This window comes from Rana temporaria, chromosome 1 (genome assembly GCF_905171775.1).
Source record: "Rana temporaria chromosome 1, aRanTem1.1, whole genome shotgun sequence".
Classification (NCBI taxonomy): domain Eukaryota; kingdom Metazoa; phylum Chordata; class Amphibia; order Anura; family Ranidae; genus Rana; species Rana temporaria.
In genome coordinates this window covers 79,672,737-79,695,881 of record NC_053489.1, presented here as the reverse complement: position 1 = coordinate 79,695,881, position 23,145 = coordinate 79,672,737, and the positions used below count along the sequence as shown (strand labels likewise).

The 23,145-nt window shown below is 43.9% G+C and overlaps 1 protein-coding gene across 5 annotated transcripts in view; it reads right to left on the bottom strand.

The window, feature by feature from the left end:
• Positions 1–23,145, bottom strand: part of GPBP1 (GC-rich promoter binding protein 1) — a 54,299-nt gene that overhangs the window by 5,768 nt on the left and 25,386 nt on the right. For all 5 annotated transcript variants that reach the window (XM_040339613.1, XM_040339625.1, XM_040339618.1 and 2 more), the window contains exons 6-8: positions 18,264–18,442; positions 6,070–6,186; positions 2,718–2,902 (exon numbers count right to left, since the gene is read on the bottom strand). In XM_040339613.1, the coding sequence (XP_040195547.1) occupies positions 2,718–2,902; positions 6,070–6,186; positions 18,264–18,442 (481 nt within the window). The remainder of the gene's footprint in view (positions 1–2,717; positions 2,903–6,069; positions 6,187–18,263; positions 18,443–23,145) is intronic.

Sequence of the window (23,145 nt, the reverse complement as noted above, 5' to 3'; positions counted from 1 at the left end):
AATCTCGCCACTGCTGACCTTGCCATCAGAAAATTCTAGTTGCCCAGCTGATCTACACATTGATCACTGACCTGGAATGTGCCAACAGAGAAGGAGCTTCTGACTTCACAGACATGGCTTGCTACAGGTTTGTACCAGGTCAGAGATTAAAAATATTTAAAACATTACAGTGTTTGTTGGGTATATTTTTTTTCTGCTATAGTTCACTCTGATATAAATCTAAGCTCCCCAGTGCATGTCATTCATAAAAATATGCCGTATAACCGCTTACTTCTCAGCCGACTGTCCCGCTGGTCTCCTCTCCCAATGCGATAGCTGCAGGGGGGTTCAGTGAAACCCCCAGTGATGTCAGCCGAGACGAGGAGAGGAGGGGAGGAGACCAGCGGGTAGTCGGCGCTCTGATGCAAGCCATTATACCGCATATTTTTTATGAATGACATCCACTGGGGAGCTTAGTGTTGTACATCAGCCTGAACCATAGAAGTAAAAAAATATATATTTAGAGCAGGTTAGGCAGATTAGGGAGCTGTCAGGCAGAGAGGGGGGGGGGACAGAGCAGGCGGCGGATGACGAAGGCACATAAATGGACCACAGTGTCAGCCCTGATACTCGCGGTCAGATTACAGAGGGAGAGTATAGCCAGGCAGGATCAGACAGGTATTTCAGGTGAAAGGGGGGGGGGGCAAATTACACAGCACAAGCACTGTGCTGTATTACAAGCTTTAAAGAAACAGGATCAGAATTAACAAACACTTTAAATAAGCATTGCAGGCAAGTAACTGGCAGTTTCAGAAGCAGTATAGTAATGCCCATACTTCCCAATGTACAAACTTCCTTTATCTATGGTCAGGGATTGCTGGACACAGATCCTATATAGTATGCATGATGTAAGCTTAGATACGTTTTTACAGGCTTCAGCAAGTTTTAAGCAGTATCCCAAATAGACCACTAGATTTTTTTTCATGGGCAACAAACCACTGGATACCAACCTCAAAAGATCGTTCCAACTGTGATTGATGGTGGGTAAAGTATAACTATGTGAGACTGCTTTGCTAGCCCATAATCTGATTTAGAAATTGCAGGGCATGTGATTGCACTAAAACTAAAAAAAAAAAAAAAAAAAAAAAAAAAGGCTGTGCAATATAATGATCCAAAAACATAAGAGTAATTAAACAGTGGTAGAAAAAAATTATTAAAAAAGACTTCATTCTGAAATAGAGCTGCACGATTCTGGGAAAAATGAGAATCGCGATTCTTTTGTATAAAACGAAGATCGCGATTCTCAAAATTGTATTTATTTAAAGTTATTTTCAGCTCAAAACAGAGCTTATGTGGTTAAATACAGAATATGTAAATCTGACGGACTGTTTACATGTTACATTTTAAAAGCTGCAGCAAACCTGCTGACCTTACATGCTTGCTAATGTTAAAGAACACCTCTGATTTTCACATTTAATTAAATGTGAAAATCAGAGGTGTTTTGTTCACATTAGCAGGCATGTAAGGTTTGCTGCTGCTTTTAAAATTTAACATGTAAACAGTCCGTCAGATTTACATATTCTGTATTTAACCACATAAGCTCTGTTTTGTGCTGAAAATAACTGTTGGGTGTAACAAGATGTCCGCTTGCCCCCTTCTCACTATCATTACTGTGCAGGATGGAGCAAGACGGTGGCGCCGAAACGTCACTTCCTACGAGACAGCCGTCGCCGGGTGTACCAAGATGGCCGCCGCTCCGGCGCTAGGCCGAAGCTGGGGACTTTCCTATGGCCGCACCCGAAAATCGCGGGTCATCCGTCCTGGAGATTGCGCGGAGGGGGTGAATCGAGATCGCGATTTTATTACGATTAATCGTGCAGCTCTATTCTGAAATGACAAAAATTGCGTTAAATTCCACAGAGATACTATGGCAGGACACTTAAATAAAGTTTCCAAAAGAATCCTGTTTTTTTTTTTGGTAGACCATATTGGGCCAGGTGGAAAAGTGAGGAAATTTAGTCACTGTCTCCACCTCACCCAATTAGAGAACGCTGAGTGGTGCCCATGCTGAACTACCGACTGACCTCCTGTGTTCGGAACGCATTAGGCCAACTCCTCAGGACATGAACTAAGCAAAGAGGGACGCTGTGTAAAATCTACATAGAAACAGAATGCAAGGATTTGCACATTTCATAAACCCAGATTTTATTCACAATAGAAAATGGAAAACAATTCTACCATTTTAGAAAAAAAAAAATAAGGTAATTTTGAAACGAATGGCAGCAACACATCTCAAAGAAGTGGGAGCGTTGTTTTCCAAAGGATCAAAAGGTTGGGCGAGTATATGCTTTCTGCTCAACCTTGACAAAACAAGCATGGGAAAAAAAGGTTTTGCCCGGAGATGGGCTTTAAAGTTACAGCAGTAGAAAAAAAAAAAAGTATGTTTGCAAGAAGAAAAAGCCTTCCTTATTTTTAGAACTTGCAATAAATATAGATCAGACCATTCTTTAGAAAGCAATTAATACAAAATTTAGAAAACCTTAAGGTTCACAAACATTTGTTGAGAACTGCATTCCCGATTCATAAAACAAATATGTTTTACAATCCACAGGGATGTGAGCACAGCCAGTAACCAGGTAAGTCAATCTGCTGGACCTCACCCACTGGTGCCATCAAGCCGGGGTGGATGCTGTCTCAATGTGTATGACAAAGCAACACTTATCGTATCTGCAACCTACCTGTGCTCTGCCTCCAGTGAACTTGACAGAACAACCTCCTGAGGGAAAGTAGAAGACCGTGTAATTTGTCTGGAAGTAAAGGAATTTCCATTCCCCTGAGGGATTTCACTCTGATCAAAATTCAAGTTGATGTCATGTTCCTGACAAATGTTCATTCTATTAGAAAAACTGGAAGAATCAACCTCCTGTAAGAACACAAGCAAAGATTAATTTACATGTAAAGCCATTTATTTATTTCAACCTAAAGTGATTGTAAAGCCTTGTTTCCCCCCCCCCCCTTTCTTAAAACAGCAAAACATGTTATACTTACCTGCTCTGTGTCATAGTTATGCACAGAGTAGCCCCGACTTTACTCTTTCTGGGGTCCCCCCGCTGGCGCTCTTGGCTCCTCAATGAGGGCTTGGCCTCACTGGCCTCACACCCCCCCCCCCCCTTCGTCACTGGCTGCGGTTTCTGAGCCAGAGAGACCCAGGAGAGCCTCGGCTCTAGTGCTCATCGCTGGATCGAGATTCGGCTCCAGGATGGATCTAGTGGGGGCTGCGGGGGGGGGGGGGGGGGTAAGTCGCATGCAGACTTTTTTTGTGTTACCTTACTGCACAGAATGGTGTATGGTTAAAAAAAAAATAATTCTGCCGCAACACCTTTAAATACAGGGAATAGTTAAAACCCCTCCAGATTTTTTTTCTCTTTGCACTGTGTCCCACGAATAGGATTTCCCTTTAATTCCTTTCTTAAATATGAACTGGGAAGTGAGAAGAAATCCCCTCAGACACCTGTCACCAGTACAAATGTTCCCATTGGAAGATTTCCTTTCTATTCCTGTTCCAGCGATATGTGAAATTTGGTTGTGAGTGTCACTGGCGCAAAGGAAAATAAAATAAATATAAACCGTGATCTGCTGCAGTACTGTGTACCCTAGGTAGGGGTTAATAGTGCATAAGGAAAAAATGTTACTGCGCTGATCTAATTATCCAGAGGGTTTAATCTCTGGAGGTGTGGACTGTGGATTGATATAATACACCATATGTGAAATTTGTATTTTTACTCAGTTTAGGTTGTGGTGACAAAAGGGTCAAAGATTTGACAAAGAAGTTGGGAGAAGCCACGTTATCTGATTGGAGAGAGAGACCCCCCCCTGGTCCCTCCCCTTACTCGGACACAGGCCGCTAGAGTGTTCTGGAGAGGTTTACGCAACAATAACTTTTTAACCACTTTGCATACCAAAAGCATTTGAAAAACCATCTTAAAATATATAATTTTGTACAATCAGCACAGATATGGACAAAAAGAATCTGCAGTTTCAGTTTTCTTAACCTCCCTGGCGGTATGATTCTTTCAGAAAAAACATGCTGAAAGCGGTACCATTATTTGCAAGGAAATTTGGCGTTTTATATTGTAGGTCTGTCATTTTTAGGAATAACTCACTTAAATCTGACCAAACAAGCTTCTAATAGGCATCCCGGGTATGAAATTTTTTTAAAAACAAAATTATAAATTATAATATAATAAATAATTATAACAAATAATAATATAATTATAATAAAAATTATTCAATAATGTAATCAAATCAAAATCACTGAAATTTGCTCAGTTGCAGAATTGTTGCCGTCATTATTTTTTTTTTTTTATGACGAATTTCCCCACAAATCGCTATCGCACAATTCTGCAAGTGATTATAATTTATTATCGCTGTTTTCTAGCTGCTCTAAAACTATTTTTGACATAAAGGGACACTTTTGGTTGCTATGGACAATCTACAGTTTGCAGGGAGAAAGAAACGTTTTTATTATATAAAATGACATGCATGACACAGGACAGACCACTAGGGACAAGGGGGGTGTGTTTTTTTTACATACAGTACTGTAATCTATAAGATTACAGTATACTGTATGTATAGTGTTTGTTTACTTTTTTGAATTTGGCGCCGTTCTCCGTCCCCGTGCGTCGTAACGTCGCAGGGAACGGAGATCGGCGTCACACGGAGGCACTGTGTGAATCGAGCGAGGTCCCTCTCGCTCACACAGCGCGGTGGCATCGCTGGATCCAGGGACAAGGTAAGTAACTTTGCCTGTGGATCTAGCGAGGCAAGCCCGAGTCTGACTCGGGGTTACCGCTCGCAGCAGGAAAATCTAACCCCGAGTCAGACTCGGGAACACCGCCAGGCAGGTTAATGAATAATGTACTGTTGCAATTTTTTTCTCCTTTTTATCTGCAGTACAGGGACCTGAAATATGTGTAGGTTTGAAACATACCTCATATCTAATACCCAAATATTAGATATTTTCCAGCACAATGGCCTGGATAGACATTTAGGCTTCATGTACACGGGACGTTTTACAACCTCTCCTGAAAGATTTACCGTAACTTGACAGATAGTGACTGACATTTAAAAACGTACACTATGCTGCGATTACATGCCGCATTTAGTCGCTTTTGCGTTTAGAGGCGTTTCCCCCCCCCCTTTTTTTTAAAATAGCAAAAAATTCAAAAACACCTGTAAACGAAACGGAGCTAAACGCGAGTTACCACATTTACCAACCGTTACATTTTTCAAATGCCTCTGAACATCCGTCCTAAACACATTTTGTGGTTTTCCCCCCAAAAAAGCTTCTAAACTCAAATGCCTAGAAACAAAAAAAAAATGACCCTGTGTAAATGTACGGATAAAATAGCAGAGGAGAGTTCAGGGGCAGCTGAAAAAACAACAACGCCCAACTGCTCCTAAATGTCCATTTACCAGCAGCAGTGTACATGAGTCCTTAAGGTGTAGCAGGGTCATTGTGACAGATAACCAACTTAGGCCCCTTTCACATTGGGCAGTGGAGGTGCGGTGACGGTATAGCAGCGCTATTTTTAGCGCCACTATACCATCGTATTTACCGCGATATTCGAGCACTAGCGGTGCAGTTTTAACCCCCGCTAGTGGCCGAAAAAGGGTTAATACCGCGGTTTCCCATTGATTACAATGGGAAGGCGCGGTATGGGAGCGGTAAACACCCCGCTCCTATACCGCTCCAAAAATGCAGCTAGCAGGACTTTTGGAGCGGTCCTGCTAACGCACCGCTTCAGTGTGAAAGCCTTCGGATTTTCACATTGAAGCTTGCAGGGCATGATTTTTTAATGCGGTATAGCAGCGCTATTTTTAGCGATGTACCGCATGAAAAACGCCTCAATGTGAAAGGGGCCTTAGGGTACCACTGCTTACGAGGGAGCTCGAAGTGTCCAATATGGTCATATTTTACCCAGATCTCCCCTTCCAGATGATAATTCCTATCCTAAAGGTAATGCCAACTATAGGCATAGGAAATAATCCTGCAACAGTTTTCTAAATCCTCCATCTATACATTGTTACCTCTTGCATTGAAGTCTGAGATGCATCTGTCAAGTCATTATGTACAGTTTCATTTAACCTGAAGGTTTCACTAGAACTTTCAATGTTGTTCTTGTCCAATAGTGCATTGCTGTTCTCCTATAACAAAAACAAAAACAAAAAAATATTAATAAATTACAATATTCCCCATCTTGTTGTATATTTAGTTCACATCTGTCTAAAGATGCAGGCTGATGTCTAGCCAAGAGAATTTGCTTTGGACCTACTGAGCCTATAACTGGCAACCCCAAAAATCAAGGCAATCAAACAGACTGTACATGACCACATGCATGGTTCAGATGTTCTAATCATGTAGCTTATGTCTATATCACCATACATGGCCTAATCTAAATCATGAGACCTAATGGTAGCAAAACAAGCCAGTGTATGGTCATCTAAGGTGTCATACAAGCAATACATAACATTACCTAAAAAACATTGTGTGCAAACCTGAGGCCAAGCTAAAAACTGCCAGACAACGCATAGAAAGAATATATCTCTATCCTAGGTCCCAAATGCTCCGATGACCCACCAGAAATGAAACCTTGCACAAGTCTCTACTGAAAGAAGAACAGGCGATTCCGAATCTAACGATAGAGGATTTAATGTGGAGTCATACCAAGAAAAGGCCTTCTATATTATCTCCGACTCTATCTCAAACTTTAGTTTTATGGGATTCACTTAAAAACAATCCCTCTCTAATCTCTAAAGGTAGGCCTTTATCGAATATTTTCATAGACCCATTCTTTACTTCTAAAATTGATAAAGATTCCTTTAAATGGTGGCATGATAAGGGGTTGTATCGTATAGGACGCTTCTTTTCTCGTTCGGGTCCCCTCCCCGAGCAACATTTTATTGACAAGCTAGACCTTCCTGTTTCAGAAAAACTAAGATTTTCTCAACTACATGACTACGCTCAAAGCCTATGGGATAACGACTCGATATCTGGACTTTTGACACCCTATGAAAGTAAATGTGATCAGGGTTTGTCCAGGAAGGGGAATATTTCAATTATATATAATTCACTTGCTACTAATGACACCAAATTGCCGCATATGCTGGCATGGGAAAAGGAACTTAATAACGAATGGGATTTGTCGGACTGGTATAAGAATTATACCAGATCCATTAAAGGTTATGTGAATGTCTCTCTTATAGAAGCGAACATAAAAATTTATACTAGATGGTATTTAGTTCCCGTCAAACTGACCTCTATGTATCCGACAACTTCTCCCCTATGTTTCAGAGGCTGCCATGGATTGGGGTCTATGATACATATTTGGTGGGAATGTCCCAAAATTCGGGGTTACTGGAATAAGGTGTTCAATATAATCAGACGAGTCACAGGCTGTAACCTGCATCAATCTCCTACTATTGCTTTACTTAATGGAATGTTACCTCTAACTTCTAAGGTTACCAGAAAACTCATCTTATATATTATGACGGGTGCCAGGATTACACTCGCAGCTGCATGGAAAAAGACTAATGTTTCCATCCTATATATGAAAAGAAAGGTCACATGGATTATGGAACAAGAGAAAAGGGTCTGCTCCATGTTGGATAAGTCTACTCTTTTCTATGAAATCTGGGAACCTTGGTTGGAATACATGGGGATAACTTATACTCCGTGAAGGTTTTGATGACATCAGAGTCTTTAGGACGATGCTGGTAGATGGCAGGCAGGCTAATTTTCTATCTCTCCTGATTTTCTTCTGCCTTTCTTTTTTCACTTCCTCTCTTGTCACTCTCTCTTTTTTTCTTCAGATTCTTCTTAGGTTTTATCTCATTATTTTATCTCTGGGGATAGAATCCTTAAGATTTTTGGTCCTCAGTTTGTTTTATTTTGAAAAGATGAGTTTATGTTTAAGTAATTGAAGGATTCTACCAAACCTTTGAAATAATTAGATTTGATGGGGATTCCGAAAATTTGTTTTCGGTTATCGGAGAGTTCCAGTTATTGGAGGGAGGGAGGGAGGATTGGAGGTTTTGCTCAACCTCTTGGACACAGAAAGTTCCCGTTAGGGGTGTCGGAGAGGTTGATGCACTCCGGATATCTTATCCTTTAATTATTCTAAGTAATTTAATCTGGTACACTCAATTAGTTTTATCCCTTATATAACTTATTGTGTGATAACGCTAGACCTAGGAATTCCTTGATATATGAAAATATTCTGTTTCTCTTTCAAGTTTAAAGTATTACTTTGAAATAGTCTTTTAATTTAGCTTATGTGAACTGCCTTACTTTCACCACATGGTGTAGAGCATATAGGATGGATAGATATAAGTGGCAGTTAATAAGACAGGAATGATTATTATGAATTGAAATGTATTTAAATTATTATATTTCTGCGTGCTATTGACTTATTTCTTGCTAATTTAATACAAATGTATGTATTTATTTTATTGAAAATAAACTTAAATTTGAATGAAAAAAAAAGAAAGAAATCCATTTTTGGTACTAAAACCTCAACATCTACTGTGTGCAGCCAGTCTTCTCAAAATTGATCCTCCAAAAACATCCATTAAGATACGTGTATGGTATGGCTGTGAAGCAGATATCCTCAGAAATGCCCATATTCACAAAAATGCAAATTTATAGCCCTGTGCCCAGAAAAAACATGTATGGTAGGCCACAGACATGCCGGTTTGTCAGAATGCATGTTATACCTCTGGCAGATGGCTGATTACTTTGTATGCCCCAAGTTCATTAAAGTAGTTAGAATGCATGAAGGTAAAAAACTTTCAGCCTTTACATGCATGGAGGTATATAAAAAAAATAAAAAAAAAAAACACACACACACACACAACACCCCTTTAGTGTGAAGCTCCCCCTCTGCCCCCCTAATGCTTGCCTGAGCCAATCCGGGTGGATATGCTTGAGAGCCGAAGCTCTCCCAGGTCTCTCCCTCATTGGTTAAGATGAAGCACCAGGAGCCATTGGGAGTGGGTGGACATGGCCTCCTGGCTTAGTTCGCCTGCTCTCATGGGGTCTCCCTTCGGGGGAGCCCCACCTAGTACTTGGGTGGGTTCTGTTTCGGTAGGCCCTCCAAAGAATGGGGTCCGTGTCGGCTTCAGTCCCCGTCTGGAGCCTAATACCCCGGGGGATCAGGGTCAGGTCCTTCTTTATGGAGGACCATTTGACGTAGCACCCGTTGCATGTTTTTGTGTCACTCTTTATGTGTGTGCACATTTGTTTTGCACCGGGTGGAGTTTTTGGGTGTGTTTTGCACGCCATAGGCTTTTTAAAAAAAAAAAAAAAGGAGCCATTGGCTCCTGCTGCTGTCAATCATAGCCAGTGAGGCAGGAGCGCGGGGCATGGGGCTGACCAATGCTCTCTATGTGAGGCAGGCTCAGGAGTGAGCATGCATGATTGCCCTTATAGCAAGAGGCATGCTATGGGGACACTCTGCAAGGGGGAGGGGCCCCGAGAAGGAGGAGGATCGGGGCTTCTCTGTGCAAAACAATTGCATAGAGCAGGCAAGTATAACAGGGTTTTTTTTGTTTTTTTTTAATGCTTTCCTTTACAAACATGTTAAACCAACATTGCTCCAAAAAATATCTCCTAAACTTTTTCTCCCATAGTACAGCTCACAGAAATATTATGTAAAGTAATTCCAAACACAGCCCAAACTCTAATGCACAAGCACAAAAAAAAAAAAAAAAAAAAAAAAAACACCACCTTATATAATGAAAAATTAATATATAATTAAACTTAAAGTGAAAAATCTCAATACAACTCAGTCTGGAGTTAAAAAAAAAAACAATTTTTGGGGTTTATGTCACAATGTAGAGTATAAGATTCCCTATCATCTGTGCCCAGTCTTGCCACACAGAGTTAATCCAGCTCTGGGCAATCCTCTTTTAATGTTCAGTGAAAATTAACAGAATTCCAGATAAAAACTTGCCAAATTATAAAGTCCGTTTCTCTGTTCTTGCTTTGTGTTACAGGTTATTTACATATCTAGAGCTTGGACATGTTTATCATATGTTATGTTATGTTTATCATAATATGAGGTGATCCAAAGTTCATTGTATATTACCAGGATATGTAAATAAAGAGATTTTTAATACAGCTTACCTGTAAAATCTTTTTCTTGGAGTACATCACGGGACACAGAGCGGCATTCATTACTATATGGGTTATATGGAGTACCTTCAGGTGTAGACACTGGCAATCTCAAACAGGAAATGCCCCTCCCTATATAACCCCCTCCCATAGGAGGAGTACCTCAGTTTTGTAGCAAGCAGTATGCCTCCCAAAATGGTCCTCAAAAAAGAGGGGTGGGAGCTCTGTGTCCCGTGATGTACTCCAAGAAAAAGATTTTACAGGTAAGCTGTATTAAAAATCTCTTTTTCTTTATCGTACATCACGGGACACAGAGCGGCATTCATTACTATATGGGATGTCCCAAAGCAATGCTTACAATGAGGGGAGGGAGAACATCTCCAAGACAAAAGGATTTAATTTAGAGATATACTCAAATCATAATAAATCCAACTTAGTTGAGAAAAATAATTTTAAATTTTAAATTTAACTCAAAAAAGAGGAGCCCCCGGAATCCGAGGGTCTCAAACTGCAGCCTGCAGCACTGCCTGCCCGAAGGCAGTATCAGTATTCCTTCTTACGTCCAACTTGTAGAATTTTGTAAACGTGTGGACAGAAGACCAGGTTGCCGCCTTGCAAACTTGAGCCATAGAGATCTGGTGGTGTGCTGCCCAGGAGGCGCCCATGGCTCTAGTAGAATGAGCCTTTAATGATACTGGAGGAGGCAACCCTTTCAAGCCGTAGGCCTGAGTGATTAATTGCTTAATCCACCTAGAAATGGTGGACTTTGCAGCTGCCTGCCCCTTCTTGGGCCCATCCGGTAGAATGAACAGCACATCTGTTTTCCGGATCTTCTTTGTAGCTTTAAGATAGGCCTTCATGGCCCTGACAATATCCAAGGTATGCAGCAACCCTTCCTTTCTGGAAGTAGGTTTAGGGAAGAAGGATGGTAATACCAAATCCTGGTTCAAATGAAAACTGGATATGACCTTCGGTAGGAAGGAAGGATGAGGGCGGAGAACGACCCTGTCCTTATGAAAAACAAGATATGGTTCCTTACAGGATAAGGCCGCTAGCTCCGAAACTCTTCTTGCGGAAACTATGGCAACCAAAAATACTAACTTCCTTGTCAGTAGAACCAAAGGAATATCAGCCAACGGCTCAAACGGTTGTTTCTGTAAACTTGACAGAACAAGATTTAAATCCCACGGACAAAGCGGGGATTTAACTGGAGGTCTAATACGTAAGACCCCTTGAAGGAAGGTCTTAACCAGCGAGTGGGTGGCCAGCGGCCGCTGAAACCACACTGACAGAGCAGAAATCTGTCCTTTGATTGTGCTTAATGCCAATCCTTTATCCACTCCTAGCTGGAGAAAACTTAATACTCTATCGATGGTAAATTTGCGAGAAAGCCATCGCTTGGACTCACACCAGCCTACATAGGCCTTCCAGACCCTGTAATAAATCACCCTAGAGACCGGTTTCCTGGCTCTGATTAGGGTAGAGACTACTTTCTGAGACAGACCTCTACCCCTGAGAATCAGGGATTCAGCTTCCAGGCCGTCAAATTTAGATGCCGTAAGGCAGGGTGGAGGATCGGACCTTGCGATAGCAGGTCTGGCCGTAGAGGAAGAGTCCAAGGGTCTCCCACTACCATCTTTAGGATGAGTGAGTACCATGCCCTTCTGGGCCATGCTGGAGCTACCAGGATGACTGGTATGTGTTCCACCCGGATCCTGCGCAGCAGGCGGGGTAGTAACTGGAGCGGGGGAAACGCATAAAGAAGTTTGAACTGATGCCAAGGGCAAACCAACGCATCGGTTCCGCAGGCCATCGGATCCCTTGAGCGGGATATGAACCTGTCTAGTTTCTTGTTGAGTCTCGATGCCATGATATCCACGTCCGGCACTCCCCATCTTTGGCAGAGTGCTTGAAAGACTTGTGGATGCAGAGACCATTCCCCCGGCCATAGAGTCTGGCGGCTTAAGAAGTCCGCCTGAAAGTTGTCCACTCCTGGAATGAATATTGCCGATATGCAGGGCACATGCGCCTCTGCCCATAGGAGAATCAAGCTCACCTCTCTCTGAGCGGCTTGACTCCTGGTTCCCCCTTGGTGATTTATGTATGCCACGGCCGTGGCATTGTCTGATTGAATTCTCACCGGGAACCCCTGCAATTTTGACGTCCAAGCCCTGAGGGCTAGTCGAGCAGCTCTGAGCTCCAAGATGTTGATGGGCAACTGCTTCTCTGGCTTTGCCCAAGTACCTTGGCGAGTGCAACCATCCAAAATTGCTCCCCAGCCCGTCAGGCTGGCGTCTGTGGTCACTATCTTCCAAGCCACTGGGCTGAAAGACTTCCCCTTCAGTAGATTCTGAGGGTCTAACCACCAACACAGACTTTGTCGGACTCTTGATAAGAGCGGCAACGGGATATCCAAGGCCTGTGGCCTTCTGCTCCATGCTGACAGGATGGCTGCCTGTAGGATGCGAGTGTGGCTCTGGGCGTATGGTACCGCCTCGAACGTGGCCACCATCTTGCCTAGTAACCTCATACATAGGCGAATAGTCGGTTCTTTCTTGCTTAGAACCAGTAGGATTAATTCCTTGATGGCTTTTACCTTCCTCAGAGGTAGGAACACTCCTTGTTGTTCTGTGTCTAATCTCATGCCGAGATATTCCAACTGCCTTGTGGGCTGGAAAGCTGACTTTTCTCGATTTAGGACCCAGCCGAACCTCTCGAGGTATTGGACCGTGAGGGCCACTGCTCGCTCCAAGCCGGGAGACGAGTGGTCTATGACTAGGAGGTCGTCCAGGTATGCTAGGATCGTGACCCCTTGGATCCTTAGCTTGGCTAGGATCGGAGCTAGGACCTTCGTGAACACCCGGGGGGCCGTAGCCAACCCGAAGGGAAGCGCCACGAATTGGAAGTGACGCGAAGCCACCATGAAGCGTAGATATCTTTGATGTGGCTGATAAATTGGAACATGAAGGTAGGCATCCTTTATGTCTATGGACGCCATGAAGTCGTCCTTCTGGAGTGTGGCAGCTGCTGACCGCACGGATTCCATCCGAAATGAGCGGATCTTTAGATATGCATTTACCATCTTTAGGTCCAAAATTGGCCTAACATCTCCATTGGATTTTGGATGATGAATAGGTTGGAGTAGAAACCCAGCCCCTGTTCCAGGACTGGCCGGAATCCGAGGCGGATCGTTTGGAATCCTCGACTCCTGGAAATGAGGAGGAGGAAACCTTAGGAAATCTAATTTGTAGCCTGTGGCCACGGAAGACCGTACCCACTCGTCGGGAATGCTGGCTTCCCAAATCTCTGAAAAGAGTCGCAGCCTTCCCCCCACCTTCGTGGGTGGGGGCGCCCCTTCATAAGGTTGGCTTGGGGGCTGGTTTTGCTGGTTTGCGAAACCACTGCCTTTTGCCTCTAACAGCCTGTCCTTGTGATCTGCTGTTGAAGCCGAAGTTTGCTTTTGCAGGAGGCCGTCGATACTGCTTGGCATTAGAGGGCCCCTGCCCAGGGGAATACTGTCGTTTAAACGCAGGCCCCTGAACCTTCTTCTTAGTTGGCAAGAGAGTACTCTTGCTGTTTGAAATGGTCTGAATGTATTTATCTAGGTCTTCTCCGAAGAGTCGTCCTCCATGGAAGGGGAACCCTACCAGGAGCTTCTTGCATGGGGGCTCAGCCTCCCAGCTTTTTAACCATAAGAGTCTTCTCATATGGATAAGGGATAACGATAAACGTGACGCTTGCTGGATAGAATCCTTGATTGCGTCTACCGTAAAACATATGGCCTTAGGGACATCCGAAAATTCTTCTGCCTGCTGGGCAGGAATAAGTTTAAGCATCTGCTTAAATTGATCCGATAATGCTTGAGCGACCCCAATCGCAGCCACAGCTGGCTGTACTACTGCCCCTGCAGTAGTGAAGGAGTTCTTAAGTAGTGCTTCCAAGCGCTTATCAACTGGATCCTTGAACACCTGTATGTTTTCTACAGGGCATGTTAACGATTTGTTAACACATGAGATGGCTGCGTCCACTGCAGGAGTAGCCCATCTTTTGGAAAAATGTTCTTCCATAGGATATAGGACAGAGAACTTCTTAGGTGGTAAGAAGATCTTATCTGGCTTGTTCCAATCTTGGAACAAAACTCCCTCTAATAGAGGATGGATCGGAAACACAGCATTGCTTTGAGGCGCCCTCAGTGAGCCCAAAGCTGAAACCGTCGATACCTGGAGATCTGGTACTGGCAAGTTGAATGCCCTATGGACCAAGTCCGACAATCCTTGAATCCACCAGCTCTCCCTCAGGGAGACTGCCCCAGACTCCTCTGTATCCGGATCTTCGATCCCTGAACCTACTTGGTCCTTGTCCAAGAGGTCGTCCAATTCCCCTGAGGAAAGGACCTCCTCTTCTGAGGGTCCGCGCTCGGGCGACGGAGATCTATTCCGCTTACTGCCCCGCATAGCTGCGGCTATCATTTTACCCATGCTTTTCTGCATCTCTTTTAAAGAGGTGAGTAATACCTCCTCCGTGACCATCTTAGGGTTGGACTGACCCGCGTCAGCTCCAGCCCCAGATCCCGATGGCCCCAAGGCTCCCTGTGGGGAAAGCAGCGGCATAGCTTTGTCCGAGACCTCAGACTCTCTGGGGGAATCCCCACCTCTTGTACCCTTGTTTTTTGATGCCATGGTACAATACCGAGGTACACCTGCTACTTATTGGTACCTGGGACTTATAAATAGTTAAATGCCCAAACACCTGTTTGGGGGATAAAAAATGCTTCCTCTCCCCTAGATGACACTTTTTTTATATTTTTTTTTTTTTTTTTTTTTTTTCCCAAAAAAAAATCTTTTTTTTTTTTTTTTTCAAATCTAGGAAAGAAAAAACATTCTGTCCCCCTGAGTAGTATTGCAAGAAAAACTATGAGATGGAAAAGAAACAGCCTATTCCTAGGCTTGAAAACAGTCTTCTGAAGACTGCAATATTCTTTCTGGCCACTGTGTGTCCTCGGCGCCCCGTGCTTGCCGTTCTGGTCTTTCCTCCTCAGTTCCAAAGTATTGAATGAGCTATATGGAACAAACAAGGAAGGGCCGCCCCTTCCTTAAACCACTGACCCGCCCTTCCCCCCCAGCAATCTCAAACAGGAAATGCCCCTCCCGACAGGGGGGGGGTGGGGTTGGGAGGAAGGGACCTCTCTGCTCCAGCAAACTGCAGCCTGCAGCCTGGAACCATGAGGAGGTCAGCGTTTTGCCTGCTTTGCAGGCCGTGAGGAGGAAGACTGAATGGAGCATCGCCTGGAGGCTTGCAGGTAAGCACAGCTCTCTGACACACACATATAATTTTATATCACACAGGCCCCACTCAATGCTTTTCCAACACTACAAGGGAGGTCACATCTTATGGGGAATAATACATATAGAGCCATCCTATCTTTATGATATGTGACTAGTTTGCCAGATGCAGTGCATAACTTTAGGCATGTCCCCTGTGACCCCCCAGAAAAAACCTGCTAAGAACCAAGTTCCGCAAGTTTTCCCCTCACTTACCTGCTCCATGCCGCAGGACTTTGCCAAGCAAGAGGCCCAATCTTCCCCCATCTCGGTGGGGATGTCTAGACCTTCAGGCCCTGGGTTCCTATGAAGGATCCACTGTCCTGGGCCCATATAGCACTCTGGCAACAGAAACATTAGGCACCCAAAGGTTTCTAAGTTCTGGGCCCAGGGTCCAGCTCTCTAAAAAGAAAAGCATTATGGGCTATACCCCAAGGGTTTGGGGTCCGGTTACTGACCACTTTAGCGCTGAGGCTTTTTTGGACAGAACCGGTTAGCTCACCTAATCCCAAGGATGTGGAGGCAAGCTAAACCATGACTAACACCTAAGACACTGGCGGAAAAACTGAGGTACTCCTCCTATGGGAGGGGGTTATATAGGGAGGGGCATTTCCTGTTTGAGATTGCCAGTGTCTACACCTGAAGGTACTCCATATAACCCATATAGTAATGAATGCCGCTCTGTGTCCCGTGATGTACGATAAAGAAAACCTGTAACACAAAGCAAGAACAGAGAAACGGACTTTAATTTGGCAAGTTTTTATCTGGAATTCTGTTAATTTTCACTGAACATTAAAAGAGGATTGCTCAGCGCTGGATTAACTCTGTGTGGCAAAACTGGGCACAGATGATAGGGAATCTTATACTCTACATTGTGACATCAAAAACAAAAAAACAATTTTTGGGGTTTACATCCACTTTAAAAGGTAACTGAATTAAAATGTACTTTTTAACTTTCCCAGGAAAAGTCAAGCTGTGTGCCCCTTTTCCTTCCTCCCAAGCCTTTCTATGGGTCTGTGTTGACAAGCAACTACAGCTGCCTCTAGGCAAGCTCTGCTTGCCTTTGAGATTAGCTTGAAATGATTCAGAGATCATTCACCGATAGGTGCATGCAAAAAAGAGCCAATTCCCTTGTGGGACTTTGGAAGGCAGAAACTCCTTGACAAAAATTATTATAGAAAATATATAATTTTGTATTGGAAAAAGTTAAAATTAAAATAGGTAAATGACTTTTTGGGAAAAGTCGCAGTGGGATGCATATATACGTTAGACAAGCACAAAAACAGGATAAGATGCAAATGCGAAAAAAGACAACCACTTAAGTCTGGCCAGTAGTGAACTGGATCAGTGGACTTCTGACGCATTTCACGGTTTGTAGCAATTAAACCTCTTCTTCAGGGGCTAGTGGTTCAATAATTGATTGTCATGTTCTTCCCGAGAAGTTGCTAAAAATGTATTCATTTATAAAAAAAGAGGGGGAGAGACACAAATCCGCTACCGGAGATCAACCGGGATGGAAAAGCCAGAAAGGGGAAGGCAGGCGCATTGGAACCAGACCAAGAAACCGCACACAGAGGGCGTCTTACTTCCAAACAAGGAATGGGGCTGGTCGTGCTTAAAGGAAGGAAAACCACCAAGGTTCTTATTGCCGGCTTTTCTGTTGATAACATGCAGGATTTAGAAACAGCCTGTGAGCCAGACAAGGGAGGAGAAGAAACACACGATATCTCCAAAATCTGTAGTCTGGAGGTGTATGGCTTTATCTGCATGGTGCTGGCTGCACATTTCTCTGATGGGTGCAATGTATAGATACTGCGGTCGCACTGCTCCCCATGCACAACTCCCAAAATTAATTTTATTTGCATACACCAATGGGCATGCCGTTTAGCATTAGTTCATGAGTGGTGCGGGTCAGTGACGATTGGGGTGGATTACACATTGCAAAGATTTTTGAGTGGCAGCTCTGGATGTGTTGGCACATACAGTAGGTACTTAGTCTATAGCGGGAATGCACAGGGGAGTGTGCCTACATCCTACAGGCAGTAGTATCATGTAGACCAGGGATATGCAATTAGCGGACCTCCAGCTGTTGCAGAACTACAAGTCCCATGAGGCATATCAAGACTGACAGCCACAAGCATGAGAGGCAGAGGCATGATGGGACTCTTTTTTGCAACAGTCCGCTAATCGCATCTCTTTGATGTAGACTATAGAGCCAGTATTTCCACCCTCATAAAAAGGAAGTCAGCCAAGCAGAGTTTTAACATATTTCAGCATATGCAACCCAACATTGCTATTCAAAGAGATTTATAGGACCACTCACGAAGGTTGAAAATATTCTACTTAATTTTTTGGATTGGGTTTAGTGCCGTATTCTTTTACAGCAAAAAAAAAAAAAAAAAAAAAAAAAAGTGTATAGAAAGGCAGATGCCTATACGATCCATTGATCCGATAAGTAGTTTTCACTGAAGGTCATCCCGGCTCATGCTTATTTCATCATATGCATGATCTGAATTGGTTGGTAACATGCTTTATTCCCCTGCGCAACACCCTCATCGCTTTTGCAAACCCCATGCCCTCTGAAATTATGCACAGGAAAATATTGCCTACAGCTATGTATCTGTGTTGCACATGTGTGTCTATCTCAATCAGAGAACCGGCCCAGTGTTAAAAATATAGGGGAGGGGTACAATTTTTTTTAGGATACCTGACTCTTGGGGTTGGCCTGCCCATACGTACAACTGCATTCGCATTTAACAAACATAAGTCAATTCTGTGCTTTTCACTACCTTAGTAGGACTGGAATCCTTCGGTTCTAGATCCTTAGAGATGTCCATCCCATTCTTCGCGGGCGATATGCGGATACTACTTGTTGTAATCGGATACCCAGACCATGAGAAATCATCTTTCATCCCTTTTCTAATGACCAGCATTCGAGAACTTCTAGATTTAGAATTCAAAGGGTATTCTGCATGAAATAAAAGGGAGGATCAGAGAAGACAGGATCAAACAGCATTTTTACACAATGCAGAGGATTAACACCTTAGGTTGAGAAAAAGGGAAACATAAAAGCCTGACTGAGCTCAACCTCAATTATACACTTTGTATGTTGTAGCTATAGATAGTTGTAACAGGACCTAGTGATCTGACATGTATAGAAATATAGAAATCAGCTTTATATAGAAATCAGCTTTATTAAACACAACTATCTAAACAATACAAAGCCCACTATCCATTTCATTAAAAGCATAATTGGCAATTACAAAATACACACAACCAAAGCGGCTGCAGGGAAGTTGTATAATCAACCTCCTCTCTCAAAAGAAAAACACAAATATTTTAGCACATATATATTTAAATGTATGTGCCCCAATGGGGGGTACAATATGTGTAAGCAAAAATCAATAGTTATGTACGAGTGTCTCCTCCGAGTACAAGATAATTTATAGCTCCTGGCTGAATGTTGCAGAAAATTCCTTAGAAAGGGATTCCATGGCGAATTCTATTCCAGATTTAGTTAGAATCATATGTTATACAAAGTCCGTCAAGAGACCTTCTCCTGGATATGAAAAAAAGAGCCAAACCACACAATGTGGACAATGTCGCCCCCATGTGGCCAAAACTGGACAGTGATGAGAGATCTACACAGCCGACGGTGATGCAATCAATGGGCCACTGTTTGTGGCTAGTGGCTTATGAAGACCATAAGGGTATCCTACGTGGGATCAGTCATTATGTATCCAGCTTGAAAATGTGAGTGGAGTCTTATATGGCAAGTTAAGTACAAATACAACTAGAAAACTCGCAGGGAGGGATGTCCTTATCATATATAGTGCTCTTAGACCCCATTTACACCTGAGCGGTTTGTAGCTTGAAGCCTGAAGCTGAAAAACTCTATTATTCTCTATGGAGATGGTTCACATCTCCACTCCAAAACGCCTGAATCCAGAAGCTCCAAAACGCCTGAATCCAGAAGCTCCAAAACGCCTGAATCCAGAAGCTCCAAAACGCCTGAATCCAGAAGCTCCAAAACACCTGAATCCAGAAGCTCCAAAACGCCTGAATCCAGAAGCTCCAAAACGCCTGAATCCAGAAGCTCCAAAACGCCTGAAGCTCAAACAAGTTTTTTTATTTTTTTAGGCAGATTTGTGCATTTTTCTGCTTTTTACATTGATGACCTTTTGACCTACAAAAATTGCGGCAAAAAGGCAGTAAAAAACACTGCAAAAATCACGGCAAAAATCGCGGTAAAATTGTGCGACTTTCTGCCTGAAAACGCTATGCACAGGTGTAAATGGGGCCTTATGGTACATTAGCAAGCGTCTGCTGTTCACCCTTAATTGGTAAATGAATCACATTTGAAACTTCTCCAAACGTGCGAGATGTGGCTCATCATTGCCCAGTGTGGGAACCATCGATATTTGAAACTAAACAAAAAGCCATTCAACATTCGAAACAAAGGAAGTGTACTTGTGGATCTTAAAAAGTCCAAGTTGTATTTGTGGCGATAAAGGTGTATCAGTCCATATCCAGGATATCATCAGTCCCTTAAAGGAATGGAGGTGGTAGGAAAGGATGCATGGGACCAAAGCTGGAACCCCTTAGGTTCCACAGCGAGTATAACAGAAATACTTCACTGCAAATACAGACTGATTTTACTGTTGTAGGTTTCCCAACACTTGAAGTATAACAACATTTTTAGTGTAGAGGGATTAAAACACCTGTCAGGCTTTTATTGCTAACTGTCGCCCCATTAGGACGATTAACCCTCCCTAGTAGTCCTGGGGACCTGAACTAGGAATTCCCTCACTTTAAAGGGATTTCCTCTCCCTTCCTATTTTGGCTTTGGGGCAAGAAGTAAAGAGAAATCTGCCAATGGGACACTAATGACAAAACAAAAATAAACTTACAGGGGTTATAACCTTCCCTTAACCAAAGCACAGAAAAAGCAAGTTAGGCTTACCGGTAACTTGTTTTCCAGAAGTCTTTCAGGACAGCACCTCGAGATATTGGCTCCTCCCTCTCCACAGGAAACACCTTCAATCCAAATCTTTAAAGGGAGGCTCCTCCCAGCACACATCAGTTGTTACCGAGAAACCTCCGGCCCCGGCTGGAACACATAAACACATAGGTTAGTCACAGCGTGGCACATTAATAATTACATAAACGGGCGGGATGCTGCTGTCCTGAAAGACTTCTGGAAAACAAGTTACCGGTAAGCCTAACTTGCTTTTTCCCAGGGCGTCTTTCAGGACAGCACCTCGAGAGGATACCAGAGACTTACCACCCTAGGGCGGGACAACAGCTTGTAGGACCTTTCTGCCAAATGCTTGATCCTTGGCAGAAATAAGATCCAACCTATAATGCCGTACAAAGGTGTTAAAGCTTGACCACATCGCCGCCTTGCATATTTGGTCCGGGGTGGTACCAGCTCTCTCTGCCCATGAAGTTGCAAGCGCACGTGTAGAATGAGCACAAATCCCTTCTGGCGGCACTAACTCTGAATGCAAATAAGCCTCCCTGATAGCTAATTTTAACCATCTGGCAATGGTGCCCCTTGAGGCCAGGTGGCCTTTTCTTTTGCCCCCAAATAAAATAAATAGTGAATCTGAACATCTGAAGGACTCTGTTATTTTGAGATAGCATAGCAAAGCCCTTCTCACATCCAACATGTGAAAAAAAGATTCTTTCTCCCCCACGGGGTTGGAACAAAAAGTGGGTAGCACAATCTCCTGAGAGCGATTGCTCGCTGAGGCTACCTTAGGTAAGAATTTTGGGTCTGTTCTAAGCACAACCCTATCAGAAAATAACGAAAAATACGGTTCCCTTATTGACAGGGCCTGTAGTTCGCTAACCCTGCGAGCTGAGGTTATCGCGACCAGAAAAAGAACCTTCAAGGTAGCATCCCTAAGAGACGCATCACCCAAAGGCTCAAAAGGCTTTACTGCTAAAGCCTTTAAAACCACCGATAGGTCCCACTTAGGGAAGCCCTTGACCCGTGGCGGCCTAGCCCTAGAGAGGGCTCTAAAAAATCTGGCTACCAACGGCTCTGAGGCTATGGATCTTTCCAAGAAGACTGCCAAGGCGGACACCTGCACTTTTAGGGTGCTGACTGCTAATCCTTTGTCCGCTCCATCCTGCAGGAACTCTAGAATGGCAATAAGACTGCTCGGCTCCCTGGCTGAAGCATTACACCAGGACGTATATACTCTCCAAACTTTAGCGTAGATGGCTCTTGTGACTTTCTTCCTGCTATTTAACAGGGTAGAGATCAGCCGATCTGAAAAACCTTTATCTTTTAAGATCTTCCTTTCAGAAACCAAGCTGCAAGGGAGAGTCTGGATACGTCCGGGTGGAATACTGGACCCTGCCTCAGAAGATCTGACCTGATAGGAAGATGCCAACATGGTTCTGTCGCCATCCCTAGGATTGCTGAGAACCATGCTCTCTTGGGCCAGTAAGGAGCGATCAAAATTACTGGGACTCCTTCTTTCTGAATCTTTCTTAGGACTAGCGGGAGAATCTGGAAAGGGGGGAAAGCGAAGCAAAGGCGAAATCTCCATGGATGCGCCAGAGCATCTATCCCCAGGGACCCGACCCGCCTGTCCAGGGAGAAAAATCGAGGCACCTGGGCATTCTCTCTCGAGGCAAACAGGTCCACCTCCGGTTGACCCCACCTGTTGGAGATTTCTAGAAAAACTTCTGGACTCAATGACCACTCCGCCTCCCGAACCTGATGTCTGCTCAGAAAGTCTGCCACCACGTTCAGGGATCCCCTCAGGTGCACCGCTGAGAGGGATAGTAAGTTCTTTTCTGCCCACTTCAAGGTGCTTTCGGCCAACAACAGTAGGGGCTTGCTTCTGGTGCCCCCCTGTCTGTTTACATATGCTACCGCCGTAACATTGTCTGTCAACACCTGAACGTGGTGGCCTAAAAGATCTGGGGCAAACCTCTGTAGAGCTAATGAGATCGCTCGTAACTCTCTCCAATTCGAGGACCGAACCGACTCCTCTTTTGACCAGCAGCCCTGAATGAAATCCTTCTCCAAGTGGGCTCCCCATCCCCACGCACTGGCATCTGTTGTTAACCTTTTTTCCACTGGAAAAGACCACAACAGACCCCTCGAGAGGACCTGCTGGTTCTTCCACCAATAAAGGGATCTTTTTACCCGGGATGGAATCTTTACAAGATTGTCCAGGGAGCTGAGATTGTGATCCCAAGATCTTAGAAGAAAACTCTGCAGGCACCGGACATGCAGTCTCGCCCACTGTACTGCCGGCATGGTCGAGGTTAACACCCCTAATGCCGACATTACCTGTCTTATAGTTATGGGTTGGTTGGACTGGAGTCGAGAAATGGTCTCCTGGACCTTGGTTTTCTTTTCTAGGGGCAGAAACATTTTCTGGCTCAAATAGTTCACCTGATAGCCCAGGAAAATAATTTCTTGAGTGGGTACTAGAGATGATTTCTGAAGATTCAGAATCCATCCCAGGGATTCTAAGTGACTCTGAGCCTTGGACAAGTCTATCAGCAGTTTTTCCCTTGATGGGGCAAAAATCAATAGGTCGTCTAAATACGGGATTACCGCCACCCCCTGTAGACGAAGCGGGGCCAAAGCCTCTGCCATCACCTTGGAAAATATCCGTGGTGAGGATGAGAGCCCGAAGGGGA